Source organism: Eupeodes corollae, chromosome 1 (assembly GCF_945859685.1).
Source record: "Eupeodes corollae chromosome 1, idEupCoro1.1, whole genome shotgun sequence".
Lineage (NCBI taxonomy): Eukaryota > Metazoa > Arthropoda > Insecta > Diptera > Syrphidae > Eupeodes > Eupeodes corollae.
The window spans coordinates 214,432,569-214,447,764 of record NC_079147.1 but is presented as its reverse complement, the minus strand read 5'-3'; the positions used below and the strand labels follow the sequence as shown (position 1 = coordinate 214,447,764).

Below are 15,196 nucleotides of genomic sequence, written 5' to 3'. Positions count from 1 at the left end.
AACAAAAAATGCGTTTGACGTTATTGGAAAACATTTATAATTTGAAATTTTGCAATTTTTAAAAAAGAAAGGAAAAAATGTCTTCCTAAAAATTTAATGTTCACTTTTTATTATATATCTTTGTATAGAAACAAACAAACAAATTAAGATTTTAACTACAGGATAAAATTTCAATTTCGTAAAAAATTGATAAAACATTTATGAATGTTAAATATTTTGTATTGTTTGATTTATTTAAACATTAAATCATTTTCCCGAATAAAAAATATGTTCAATATTTTTGTTTTTACTCTACAAAAAATAGTTGTAATTTAAATTTTTTTTAAACCCATTTTTAAACTGTGTCTTGTAAGCCACCTTTTTGCATATGATCCAAAAAGTGGAAATTAATTTTGTTTATAAAAATGAATCTTTAAGATAGAAATAATACGATTCTGCGATTTATCCCCAGATACGATACTTTTTCCTAAATAAATATGCCCTTTATTAAATTTAAAAAAAATGTGTCTATCCTTTCTTAAGAAATTATTCAACACTATCTACGAACAATTTGAAAAATTGACGCCCCTGTTTTTTTTTAATCCAAAATTGTAAACCTTTTTAACCCATAAACAGAAAGCTTCCTTACAAACTGGATATACATATATATTATTTTAAAATAAATTAATCAATTTAAAATGTAAAAATCTTGTTTTAAAACCGCAACAGCTTATTTTGTTTGTATAAAAAACATTTTCAAAATTGAAAAGCTTAGGCACGAATTAATTTCAAACAAACATTTTACTTTCAAATAAAACATAAAAACTTGCAAAATTTGAAACTCACCTGAAAGACAAAAGCAAAAATATGAAAAGTTGTTGGCACTTCAAATAAACACAATAAAAATGTCCACACAAATTGCCACCATCCGTAGTGTCCAATTAAATTGGATAAAATATCACTATCAACATCTTCGCTTAGATCCTTTTCCCGCGATGGCTGTGGAAGTGGTGGTGATTGCGATGATGGTGGAGACACAACACTTTTCCGTAAATCTTCGGAATTCCGGCGGAAATCAATTGAAATTACACTTATTTCCGGAGTTTTCGGTTTCTTACGTTGATCCCAATAAGCAGGACCAGACTGTTGAGCACCGCTATGACTAAATGTGAGAGTACCTCGTCGCAGGACACCGCTCATTTTAAGTTTGCGTTTTGTTTTTTTTTTTTAAGATTTTTTTGAGAGGAATTAAATAGCTTAACTTTTCTTTAATTCTTTTATTTTTGTAGTTTTAACCGGTATCACTGGCAACGGTTGAAAACAATATGAAAGGTTAAACGGGATGAAATGCGGCTTATAACTGTGGTATGGCTGTGCGCGGCCGGCGGCGCAGCAGTGAAATAATTCTTGTCTGCATTTGAAGTATGTACAAATATTAAATGAGCTTTTTTTTGCAATTGATCGCTTAATACGCTTTTAAGTATCGGAGAAGTGTTTTAATCTTTTTTGTTTTGCTTTTCATTCTCTTGTGTACCTCCATTCCAAAGGTATCTAAGCTTGCAAAAGCTTTAGATAGATACACAATAGGTAGTCGATCAAATTGTTTTGTATCTGAATCCATATGATGAATGTGTACATAAATACATAAATCTTATGTTTTGTGTGAGTGAACGTTTTATGACGTCGTCGTAGCGTCAATGCACCTGCAGGCATCAGGTTTTCTTTCCGTTAGCGCCAGGTTTGGTAAAAGATCCGAACGGGTTTCACGTTCTTACTTGTGTTATGGAATGTTTATTTTTTCTTTCCAAAAGGTTAACAAATAAAAGAACAATTTTTTAATAATAATTAAGTTTTAAAATTTTAACTAGGCACAACGAATTTTCCTAATGATAAGATCCTTTCGGAGACTAAATACGCTAATGCATAGGTCTCCGATTTTTGACTACTGCCGACAGAAAAATATAACCGCAAAAACGTTTTGCTCCGAAAATTCAAATAAATTCTGTTATACCGAAAAACCTTCTAAAATCGTCATATTCTTTGAAGTAATTTGTTGGTTTATTGTGTTTTGTTCTATATTTTGATTTCAACATTAACGAAATTATTTTGTGTTTAGAAGTAATAGCTGGATGTGTTTTCAGCTGCAAAAATAATTAGAAACATATTGTATTGTATATGTGTTTATTGAATTTTAATTTTATTCAAAGCAGAATTACCGCTTTTTCCAACTTAAAATGTTAGTATTTGGTCATATAGCCCGCGTTTAAAATAACGCCTTGTAAGGCTGGCTAACAGGTCGTGACATCTTTACACGAACATTTTTGTCCATGCTTCCTCAATGTTTTTGATTTTTATTATTATTTTTGAATTTTTCTTATCTAAATATATCATAAGAGCTATGACTTCAGTAAACTATTCTGAAAAACTGTCGCCAAACTGTCACATTTCCGCCTTATGCTTGAATACCTTGATTTTGTCTATGGGATTAAGCCTCTGGTTATTTGGAAGTCGTCTATTAAATTTGCCATCTGATCCAAAATAAGAGCGGTTCTTCCAAATAATTTCTCGAAGACGGATATTTAAAAAAAATATATATTTTTGAAAAGACGATGATGAAATGGGTTCACGAATTACTTGGCTTGGCAAAACGATTGACCCTAAACTGTCGTACTATTAAGACTTCCAATCTCGGTTCAAACCTTTCAAGTATTATGTACCATTTCCTTTGAGTATTTAAACTGAATAAGGCTTCCTTTGAAAGATTTTCCTCAATAGTAAAGAGTTTCCATTAAATTAGGTATCAACAAGGTTTTATCTTTATTTGAGAGTCCTATCATGACAATGGCTTTGATGGGTGGACGGCATTTGAAAGTTTCAGTTTCAATGACTTTTGTGCGTAAACCAGGTCCGCAGTGGTTTGCGCCTTATTCCCATAGACTTGCGACTTTATAAAACTTCTGCTGCATACTATCATTAACAGGTGCGATGTTTTAGGCAGATCTTTGTTTTTTTTTTTTGACGAACGGGTGTTGGCTAATTGTTCACTGAGCAGGTGTACTCAAATTTTGCCACCAAGCGTTAAATGGTCGACTTAGAAGGATAACCCTAAAAATAGAAAATACCCATTTCAATAATAAAGTTTTATCATTTACACGTAGTGCTCGACACTCTTACTTTCCATGTCATTACTGACTGAAGATATTTCGACAGAAAGGAAAAGAAAAAAATAGTGCCATTAGGAGCTGTCAAAATAAACCCGTCCCTATTGGAAAACCCTTCAAAAACCCCCTGTCATTAAAGACATTTTTCACGAATCCACTACTATGCTCTTAAATATACACATCAAACTTCATTGAAAAGCTTTTAAAACAGTCTTTTAATTGTAAGTCTTATACAGTTTCCACTTTATGCAAGCTAGACAGTTTGGAACTTCCTGATATCTCATTTAAGTTAAGGTATTCGCCGATATCTTTATCTTGATTTGTTCCGATTCGTATCATTAAAAAAAGAAGAAATAAATCAAATCTCATTCTAACATGGCGAACACAGGTAGACTATTCAAATAGACGAGCAGGTAGGTGTCTAAATGTTTTCATATGCCTGTTAATTGAACTTTTAAAATTTAATGACGAATAGAAAATGGTTATCAGATATTCTTTAATAAATTTATGATTAGAGGTTGTTAATATAAAACATATATAAAATACACATAAAACTAGATCAATATCATTCTTGGACGACTTTCAATGATTTTAATTGATGGCAGTTTTAGTTTTTTTAATGATCAATTATAAATTCAATGCAATATTGTGCCATTACCAAATTATTTAAAAAAAGATAATTACTAGTTATGCAAAAAAACGAAAGAAAACGGAAGCACAAACAACATAATTGTAATGAATTGCAAACAAATTTAACAGCGCTGTTCGAAACAAAACAGTGTTGTTATTATGAATGTGGAAAGATTTTAAAACATTTTTTAAATTTATTTAATTTTTTTCACAGTTCGTAGAGAATAGACTTTTTTAAGTCAATTTGAAATGTTACCTTAAGTTTGTGCTAGCTTTAGATCATTAATACCTTAATAATATTTCTAGGGATGCAATGCTCTACTATTAAGCAAGATTTTGGAGTATTTTAATGTATAGATTCGTTTTTGAGTCGCACTTCACGAATGTGGAATTCTCTCAAACTCAATATTTCCCAGTCATTGTTTGTATATAGCAGCAGTGTCCCTTGTTGAGTGTCCCTTCCCCAACTACTTTTCTCCACAAAGCTTTTTAAATTGGATGTTTTCTCGTTTTTTCCATCGATCTAACCATCCATTTGTCGGCTCAAAGTCGACGTCCAGCATCAAAGAAAAACTTTTTGCCTTATCCATGAGCATTGGCCCAGTTATTATGGCGTTTTTAGAGCGCATGTCTTTAAACCAAATGGACAAAGATTTATCCACTTGCTTTTGTGCTCCAGTGCGCTGACGTTTCCTTAATAAATTTTGGTTTTGGGCAGCCACTTTAAGGATTGTATCTTTTTGTTTAATTATTCTAGATATGTACCGTCGGCGCACTGCAATTGAATTTGGAGTAAATATTTTTCCTGGTTTCACCATCGTCGAGTAGTTTTAAAATTTTTAATTTGTCTTTTACAGACAAACAAACTAATTTCTTAGTTTTATGTGGCTGAAAAGGAACATAAATTAAATTTTATTTTCTTGTTAATTAATCTCAAAATACGTACCTCTGGATGAGACATTTGAAATGTTGTTTATATTTTTGAAACAAAACCAAAAAGCAAGTCGTTTGTATGTAAATAAACGTTTGTGACAAACAAAAATTGAAATGTCATTTTCGTGGTGAATACGTGGTGAAGGTGGAAAATAAAGATGAAATGACAGCGTTCAGCAAATTTTTGGTCTGTTCGATTACTTTTTTTTATTTTCACTAAAGCGAGTTTTTTTTCAATGAAATATATTAAATTGAACTGAAATATGTTTCAGGTATCCGGGTTTTTCACTTATGCGAGTTTCGCTTAAGCGGAGTGTTTTAAAGGTAATTGGTCGAAAAATACTCGGGGATAAAAAAAAGTGTTTCAGATAAGCGGGTTTTTCTCTTAAGCGGGTTTCTCTTAAGCGGGTTTTACTGTATCGTAAAGTCGGTAAAATTCCTTTTGAAATCCCGACCGACCTAACGCGTGGTTGTGGTTCAACGATTAACTTTTGCGAATTCTTAGGTCTCGCTTTACCTCATATGATATCGTTAGGTCAATAAGAAGACTGTCAAAATACCTAACGCGTGGTTGTGGTTTAGACATTATGATTAAATAATATTTTAAAAGTATTTCTCAATGGCTTACGATCAATTTCATCCTGACAGATGTGTGTTATGACAATTTGACATGAGAGAATTTTAAATTGGATATTTTTTTCAGTTCTAAACGGAGTGGGAAAAAATTATTTACTTGATTTAAATCCGTATAATGGACTTTCTTTCAGTTTTTTTGAGAACAATCGAGTTGGCTTTGATAAGAAGCCCCCGATTAAGTCATGACATGACTTTAACCCTTGGACATATTGAGCTGCCAAAAATGCAAAATATTTAATTCTTTAACGTTGAAAAAACTAATAATCAAGGGATTTTTATGTGACACTCTAATGCTTACTTCAAGCGTTTTGACGTAAAAATGGATGTCATCCGGTAGGACAGAAGTGTTTTTTGGTTACTATGAGAAAGAGATCTACATACATACGTATATGTCACCCTGTTGGGAATGGATGCGAATACCCTCAATGATTAACCACAGTGTGAGCAATTAGGAAAACTGGATACGATAAGAAAGGAGATACCGAGGGAAAGGTTTTGAAAGTCTACACCTTGCATTGAATGGGAAATATTGAGTCTGAATTTGAATTCCACATACGTGAAGTGCGACTCGAAAAAGAATCTCTATGTCAGAAATCTGGCTAAATGGTAATCTGATGAGTGATGAGCATTGCATTCCTAGAAGTACGGTTATAACGGTTAAATTGTTGTGTTGCATGCATTGTCTGCTTTTCTTAGTTCTTAATCAAAACGAAAACTAAATGGTTGGACGTTTTTGAGAAAATTGAACACAGTGTAAGCAACCTATTTTATTAAATTTTAATTATGTGATTATGCCTTTGTAACTAGACAATTTAAATTGATAAAACAATTAATTATAATAAAATAAATAAATTAAAAATGTTTCTTTTATGAAGCTCTTATATACATACATTTATGTCTTTATTTACGATGTCGATTTAATAAAGCAACATAAATGGTGTCTTATTTGCCTTTCTTAACCATTCGAATTAAGATAAAGTAATGAATATATAAATATTTACATATCTAACATTTAAGTTGGCAAGTACGTAGATACATAATATATCTTACACGTCAGAAGCTAAAGTCAACAAGTGCTGTCAACACAAAATTACGATGTTTAACATACGTTTTAAGAAGTGTGACTTGGGTTTTAAATAACTTTATCGTGACAGCCATATAAATGATCTATGAACCACGAAAATCTTTTCCTCTCTTTTCTAGACGGAGGATAGACAAACGTATTCCCAACATCTCTGTAGGTAAATATTTGTTAACAAATACAATTTTTCATTCATCAAATTCGTGAAGATATATTATGGAAAAACTAGTTTTAAGTTGTGATAGGTTTAAATAACTTTCCGTTTCTATATGTTCTTCTGGGCAAGTTTGTAGTGTAAACAAATAATTGTGCTTAAGCTTAAATTTGTATACAATGTGGGTCTAATTAAATGATTAAATACTCAAATAGCCTTCACTTGACACTTGTTTCCTAAATATATATATTTGTTTATAAATTCTATGGAATCATATTACACATGTTTGCACAACTGACTCTTATAACACCAATAAATGATTGTATTGATTTAAGTAGGTAATAAAATTTGACAAAGATGAATATTAAAAAACTTTTAAAAATAAAAATACCCTATGGTAAAATTTGGTGTTTCGTTTTTAACGTTCCAATGTTCTAGAATCGAGATGTAACCAAAAATGGCAACACAGCTATCATTAATTTGGTAACACTGTTTGACCTGCGGCCCTTTTGTCTGCTGTCAAGTGATTTAATGTTAGTTTGGTTTGTTATTTTAATAATTGAAGTCACTGGATCACCTACCAATAAGCTCAGATTCTGTAAATGGGCCCAAAACAAAACTGTCGTTGTCCCCAAATTTCATAAGCGAATTTTGTTTGGCGAAGAAGCTAACTTTTGGTTGAATAGATATGTACGTCAATAAACAAAAATGCAGTATTTAGAGCGATAACAATCCTTAATTGTATGTTGAAACATTCTTACATCCACAAAAACTGATAGTTTGGTATGTTTTGTTGGAATAATTGGTCCGTAATTCCTTAATGGGAATAGTCAATGTTGACCTCTATAAGGCCTTGATTAAGGACTCTTTCGTTCCTAAAAAAACCTTGATTTGTAGGAGGCGTTGGTTTGATAAGACGGTGTGCGGTGGTATAAAATAAATCACAGAATTGATTTATTGAAACGTTTGGTAAGGGCATAAGTTCATATTACGAACACTTGAGTTTGCTCTTAGAATTAACTCCGTTTTTTTTGAATAATTTTTTTTGCATACATCTTTGACTTCATTTAAAATCCCATACATATATTGTCAATATTTAAATTGATAGTTAGCAGTAAAATAAAAATAACTATAACTTTCCAGATAAAGTCGAATGGGGAAAACTTCTTTAACAGCTTACTCTAGATCAATTTGTTAAACATTAGTTCATTATTTCCCTACAGAACGTATAGGTGAAACAAAATGCGAACGAACTTTTCGCTTATGACAACCCTTTGCTTTATGTAACTCAAAAAACACAAAACACTTCCTTTTGATTTTTAAAAACAAATGCTCGTTTTCTTTTCGCTTTTTTAGCGGAAAACAGATTGACACATCAACTTAAAAAGCAACGATAACTTCGGCTTGAAAAGTCATGTGAAATAGAATACAACGCCACAGCGTTAAAAAAAAGAAACATTTTTGAATTATGTTCAACATTGTCAAAAAAAACGATGGTTTTAAAAAGTTTCAAGTGTTGTCAAAGTTGTTTTGCCAATCTGTTTCTCGCTTTAAATAATCTGACATTATCATCGTTAGTTCGTTAACGAATCTTAAATAACGCCCCTTTTTAATTTTTTTATTATTCTTTAGTGAAATAGCCAGCTACTTTCCTCCCTGAAAAGCAAAAGTGCCTCTGCGCTGTTCAAAAGATGAAAGTTTGAAACGGAGCTTAAGTACTTGGTCTTCAAGGACCCCATTACCCTCTCTCAATTGCAACCAACTTCGGTCGTACTGACAAGTACAGAAATTCGTTCTTAACTCTTACCATTGGGGACATAAAGGGTTTTCCAAAAGGTAAGGGATAGGTAAATTTTGACAGTTCGTGGAGTTCATATTGTTTCTTTAACTCTGTGTCAAAATTTTGTGCATTTCTATGGAATCGAGCTGATATTTATGTAATTGTTATGGAATTCATTCCCATTTCGCTCAATTAGGAGGAAAAAATATAAGGGGGAATTTATAGCAATTCAAAAACGAGTTCCTTTGAATTCAAATATGAATGCACTTATTTAGGAAAAATTCACTTTTTTACTCTTTATAAATGAAAACTGTGCTAAATATAGTACTTCGTAGCTTTTGGCTCATAAATTCTATTATTGCTATGAAAATTTTCTTTAAAAAAATCACGAAAAAGTATAGACGCGCCTTAGGATAGTAATGCGAGCGGTACCCAACCTAAATTGGTCTAGTTTTGAAAGATTAAAAATGTGGTTAGTATTTTGACAAATGTGACTAAAAGGAAAATGATACAATTTTAAGATTAGTAGTAATTCTTTAAACTAGGTTCATATTTATCTTTTGGGAGAACAAAAGGTGGTATTTCACAACTCAGCTAAACGGTTCTTCTTTATGAGGCGGTTCCACATACTAGAATAAACTTAAATAATTTTGTTTCTATATGACGTGAATTCATTTCAATAATTCAAAACCTATGTGTGTCAAAATAATAAAAAACTTGGAGATGCCGGGGATCGAACCCGGGGCCTTTCACATGCAAAGCGAACGCTCTACCACTGAGCTACATCCCCACATAAATTTTCAAAGTCTTAGTACTATTTTGATACTAACTCTTTTTTGCAAACGTTAATATGGCTTCAAATGGAAGTCTTTCTTTATTGTTGCATAGTTAAATGATTATTATGCTAAATTACAAACAGCAAACAGTTTATTGATCAATCAATTGCATACATTTAGGAATAATTGTATTCGAAAAAATAAATTCAATTTTAAAATTTAAATAAAACTTTTTTAGTGAAATTATACAAAAAAGCACAAATGTTAATTAACGCTTCTTACTTGAACTTTGAAGAGAATAGATTGGACGAGAATAAAAAACTAAACTAATTGAGAGAAAGAAAAAGAATAAGGCCGACAATAAATCCCTTGCATTTAACAGATTCCAAGTAAGAACGGACATATGTACATACATACATACATACATCCAAGGATGATTCATTAGACAAATCATTCTATTTTGTTATATTTCAAGACATGACGTATTATACTTTAGATTGAATAATGACTCCTTTATTTACCAGTTAAATAAAATTGAAGAAAATGTACCGAAAAGACAAAGCATGTTATCGGTGCCAAAAGTTTTAAGACTTACAGCTACTTTGAGATTTTTTGCTGAAGGCAGCTACCAAAAGAGTGTATACAATGACTTCAAATTGGGTATTGCACCACCAACGAGCCTCATTCTCTCGTTAAATAAATTCTTACTATTTGGACGAAGAAAAAAGAATAATTGGACTTGTAGATGGCAGCCACATAAAAATTCAAACACCAACAAAAATGAGCAACATCAGAACAGAAATAGCTTGAATAAAGGCTATCCCCTGGAACATAACACCATTCAGATCCGTCCAAGAAGGAAACAGTCAATGAAGTTTTACTTTACACTTGGCATCAAACCATACCTTTAACCACTTTAACGAGTGTCCTCAAGGAATTGAGTTTATTTGCAATGGATTCCCAACTGTTTTTTTTTGTTCTGTTCGGGGGGCGCCTCTCCTAAAATTTGATTTAATACCATTAATTCTGTGAGCCTTTTCATTTCACCTGGAAATTTTCCGTCGACAGAAAAAGGCGTTTTACTCGTCGTTAAAGAAAACTAAAACGACAGCTACAATAGCGATGAGAGTGACATTTGTCGATCAAAAATTTGGATTCCACTAACGGCCAAAAGTCAAGTAGCGTAACGCTAAATAAAACGCTGCTATAACGCCTTTCGCAATACCAATTCGTTTTTGTGACAATTGTCATTCAAATAAAATGCCTACTAAGAGCAAAATCACGCTCTCGTCATATTGTAGTCTTAAAAACTCATTGCGCTTAAATTTTATACCTACTTGTATATTGTGCAACACACAGCTATTAATTTATGTTTTCTTCAAAACTCGCATGCTCCTTTTTTTATCAGACAACCAAAGCCACAAAAGTGACATTTTTAAGTTCAGATCTTTATATTCGAATAATCTTTGGTAAACATTTAATAGTGAAAGTCAAAGTTCGTGTTCTCAATCCCAATTTTTTGCTTTTATTACTGTTGCTGTTTTTGATAAGAGTGTTCATTTTATAAATGTAATAAAATAAAACTATCGCAATAAGAACAAAAAGCGTGACCCACAATTATAATTGAGTTTCTTCTTATTTTTAGGACTAATAACTAGTTTTGAAGAAGTTCAATATGGGCGTAAAATCGTTGTCCATTGGATCGTGCTACAGCAGACTTTTAGATAATTTATTATGAATCCTCGAATAAGGTAAGCCAATCAATGTTTGTTATTATTTTGTATAAGGGGGTGTTTTAAACGCTGTAAACATTTTAATAAATCATTTTCCGGTTCAGTTCTTTCACTTCCATCTGTTCATCAACGTATCCAACCTCATTGAATGTTTTTGAATAGGTACTCTTTTTACAGTTGATAAAGTAAAATCGCATAATACTTTTAAATCACTAAACCTTTATAATGGTTAAGTCTCATAAAAAGCAAACTGTCAGCCTTTAAATTTAGTTTTTATATTTTGAAACGATTTTACGTCCATTTTTAACCTCCCATAGGAAGTTATTGTAATTGGTCCGATACTATAGCAGTTTAAAAAAAGGTGAACATTTTGGTTAATCCTAAATATCTTACCAACCAAAAACGCTACAGACTTGAATTAAATTTTTTATTATATACTGTAACGTGATGGTATCATGTATTTTTTTTGAAAATAATCCAATAACGGTTTTTTTATAAATCAAAAAAACAAAAAAAAATTGTCACCTCGAAAATTTAACGAATACAAAATGGTATTATCTCCAAAACAATTTTGAGAAAATTCGAATTGACAGTTTTTGTTATAAAAAATTAAATACCTAAAAGAAACATGAATTTCGACTCAAAAATCTTTTAAAAAATTTGAGATTATGGCTTTCAACTAATTTTATCTTTTAAGTAATATTGTTTTCAACATTCTGAAAAACTTTGAGAAAAATAACAACCTAAACAAAAAATTTAATAAAATTTAGTGAAAATTTACTTACGACTCAAAAAGCTTTTAAAAATTAGAAATATTGTCTTCAAACTCTTTTTATTTCACATTGTTTTCGATATTCAGTAGATTTTTTATTTGAAATCCAACAGTCCTTTTTTCAAAAAAAATAAAATCTACAAAAAATAGTACGCAAATTTGGTAAAAATTGATGTTCGGTTCTTGGTATCTCTCAAATTTATTTCATTCATCCAATTTATAAAAATTTAAGACATGCGTCCAAAATTAGTTAAATTTTATTAGATTTTCAAACTAAACTGTTTCTTTATATGAAAAATATTGTTAGTAATTTTAAAATTTGTAGGAATAATTCAACTAACAAGTTTTTTAACCCAACACAAAAACCTGTAAACTTTTAAGCAAGACAAATAGACAGAGGGGATGGTAGTTTATCAGTGTGGGTCGCATCCCAGCCTCTTTTTATTTTTAAGATATTGGCGCAAAATTTTAAACAACCTTTTGTTAAGGGCTTAACATTTTTGATATTTAGACATTAACATTATGGAGAAACCGACATCCAAACATGTCTGAACAGTGACAGTTTCTAAAAATAAACAAAGCAAATACGTTTAAACGGATGTATTAATTGGAACTCCCAACTATTGAGTGTTGATTCCATACACTGCTCTTATAAGAATATTTGTACAGATTTTCAGAGAATTGCTAAAAGTTAAAGTAGCCATTCTGAATTCAACTTTAGCAAATTGTTAAGAGATAGTAGGATGTTGAAATCAAATTATATAGATCATCTTTTAAGCTTAGTAAGTTGCTAAAAATTGCACTAACTAAGAGCAAAACAACTCGTGTGTTTCATTGAGTTGTAAAAACAAAATTTATTTAGCAGGCCTTGCGGAGAATACTTACCTTCTTTTATTTTCTGTAAATTAAGTTCAAAACAATCAATTCACTCACATTGTTTCATTTTATTTTTCAATAGAACTTTTACATCTAACATACTTTTTTTGTAACACTTGTTTTTGGTTTTTCTTTTAATATTATTGACATTTATTTTAACATTTTGTTCTCAAACTTTATTTTTACAACATAGAAAAAAACTTAACGAAACTAAATTAAGTACAACATAAATATTACATAAACAAAAATAATTACGATGATTCTGCGGTATTGATTCAATTTTACAAATTCTCCTAATTGCGATTTTTTTAAATTGACAAAATACCAATTTTTCTAACTCATTTTTAGAACTTGAGAGGTTTTACCAACAGTTTTAGTTTAAAGGTGGAACTATACTATTTTTATTGTCAGAGGGGCTATTTATTGGTCATATAAAAATAAACCAATACAACAATACTATAGTACGCACTTCTTTGGGAGGGTTTTTATTTAATCTAATTTCTTAGTTTTACGAAAAGTTGAAGGGCTTACTTCTGTTTTCATTGAATTCCGATGTGAAAGATAGTTTTTGTTTAAAAAACTACTTTTCTTACTTCCAAAATCTTCTGAAAAGCTTCGGTAATATCGTCGAAAGGATACTGAAGTGTTCGTAAACAAAAATGTCAATCCAAAGAAATTAAATGATTACTCTTAAAAATTGTGAATTATTGCTCTTCGGCTTTTCGTTAAGTTTTGTTTTTGCAAGATTACAAAAAAACTCACTCTTTCTGAAACAGGAATGACACATAATATAGAGTCATGTTTTTTTTATCATTGGAGTGTAGTTTTGGGTTGATTTTAGATAAAATTCTAAGCACAATAGCTTCCAACAGGAAGGTACACGTACGCAGCTTGTAATTAAAACTTAATATTGATTTTTATACAAATCGAAGCCATCCCTGTCAAAAGTTTTGAATTATTCCATAAAATACCTTAACAAAGCAATTCACATTAAACATAATCGATAATTATTATAATAAATTCATTTACAAATAAGTACATAACATAAACACATATGCTTGCGAAATTTATAAAAACATAAATATTTACTTTGAAACATTAAATAATAAAAACAATAAATCATTTTAATTTCCAACATTAATAAATGCATTTTTGTTATGATATAAATTGCTATAATATAATTGACAATACAAATCTAACTTTCAATCATTATTATTATTATTATTTTGTTTCTTATTTTAAAATTAATTTAATTGACTACACTTTTACATTTACACATTGATATATTTTATATTTTTTAAATAATTATTATAATAATATTTTTATTAAATTTGTTTTTTTTGGTTTAATATTTTTGAACAATTTTAATTTCCTTTGTTTTGTAATATAATTTTGCATTTTTGTTTGTTTGTGTTTTGTTTTATTGAACTTTGTTTAAAAATGTTTGTTCTATTTGTTTTTGTTTATTTTATGTATTTTGTATTAAAAAAATCTCTTACACAAAAAAGGACCTGCCTGTTTTGTAATATAGTCTTAAAATCTAGTGTTTAATGTTTATGTTTTCTGAGTTGGATATGGTTTTCTTCTTTATAGTTCTAGATATGTTCTTTTGCTATTTAAATGTTATGTATAGTAAATTATTGGAGTTTTGCATTAAATTTAAATTTAAAAAAAGCACCATTTCGGTAATAAACACATGGACATTAATTAAAAATACAAAATACAAATCATTTAAATTAAGGCTATGAAATATTTTTGGGCCAGCCAAAAATTCTATTTTTATGGAGACATTTAGATATGTGTGTAAGTAAATTTGTTAATATTGTTTTTGATTTTGTTTATGGTTTTTATTTCACTGTACACAGTTTTATTTTGTTTGTATAATGACATCGATTATAATTTTTTGTTTGTTTTAATTCAGATTTAGATTTTAAAGACCATCAACAACAAATAATTATTTTACGAATTACTATACGAATATAATTTTATATAATTATGTATAAATTATTTAACAATATGAAACTACATATTTTTTTATATAATATATATGTATATGTATAGTTAACAACATTTATCTTATTGATTTTGAATTTCAGTTTTTCCTTTTCATTGTTTTTCTCAATTTTTAATTTTAGTTTTTTTTATTTTAGTTGAGATTTAAAAATTATTTAAAATAAATTTTATATTATAATTTTTATTTTTGAAAAATTGTTTTCTTAATATTAAGGTAATGAGTAATGGGTTTAAATGAGACTCACATTCAATTTGGATATGGCTTTTTATTGCATTGTTTGCTGGAGTTTTGTTTTGGTTTTGGTTAAAAATATTAAAATGGTTTCACCTAACATCTGAAATAGAAAATTAATTTAAAAATATCAACTTGGAGCGTTTCGAAGTTGAGGGTTTTCCAATAACGACTTGACAACTTATTTAAAAACAAAATGCAAGATACATTTTTCAAAATGATTACTATCGGCTTAAAGTATATACAATCATGAAAATTATGGATAAAATTCAATTTCATTGATATGCACACCGAAGGCACGTTTTTAGAGTTCGATTCGTTGGAAACTATTTTCGATAACTCGTCCACACATTTTGGCTGAAAAAGCCGCTATTTCTCTGAGCCCTTCCAACGTACGTCGTCATCGGCTTGTTGGGATAAACTATTGACTAAACGTAGTC

General features: G+C 29.8%; 2 protein-coding genes and 1 non-coding gene across 7 annotated transcripts in view; all 3 read right to left on the bottom strand.

The window, feature by feature from the left end:
• LOC129942765 (organic cation transporter-like protein) overlaps positions 1-1,376 on the bottom strand; it is an 81,516-nt gene extending 80,140 nt beyond the window's left edge. The window contains exon 1 of the mRNA XM_056051826.1: positions 826-1,376. Within this exon, the coding sequence (XP_055907801.1) occupies positions 826-1,179 (354 nt within the window). The 5' untranslated portion in view covers positions 1,180-1,376. The remainder of the gene's footprint in view (positions 1-825) is intronic.
• Positions 1,377-9,072: 7,696 nt separating this feature from the next.
• Positions 9,073-9,144, bottom strand: Trnaa-ugc (transfer RNA alanine (anticodon UGC)). Its single transcript has one exon. It is a non-coding gene; the product is annotated as a tRNA-Ala (tRNA).
• Positions 9,145-12,559: 3,415 nt separating this feature from the next.
• Positions 12,560-15,196, bottom strand: part of LOC129939305 (organic cation transporter protein) — an 88,461-nt gene continuing 85,824 nt past the window's right edge. For all 5 annotated transcript variants that reach the window (XM_056047277.1, XM_056047278.1, XM_056047279.1 and 2 more), the window contains one exon: positions 12,560-14,859. In XM_056047277.1, the coding sequence (XP_055903252.1) occupies positions 14,853-14,859 (7 nt within the window). In that variant the 3' untranslated portion in view covers positions 12,560-14,852. The remainder of the gene's footprint in view (positions 14,860-15,196) is intronic.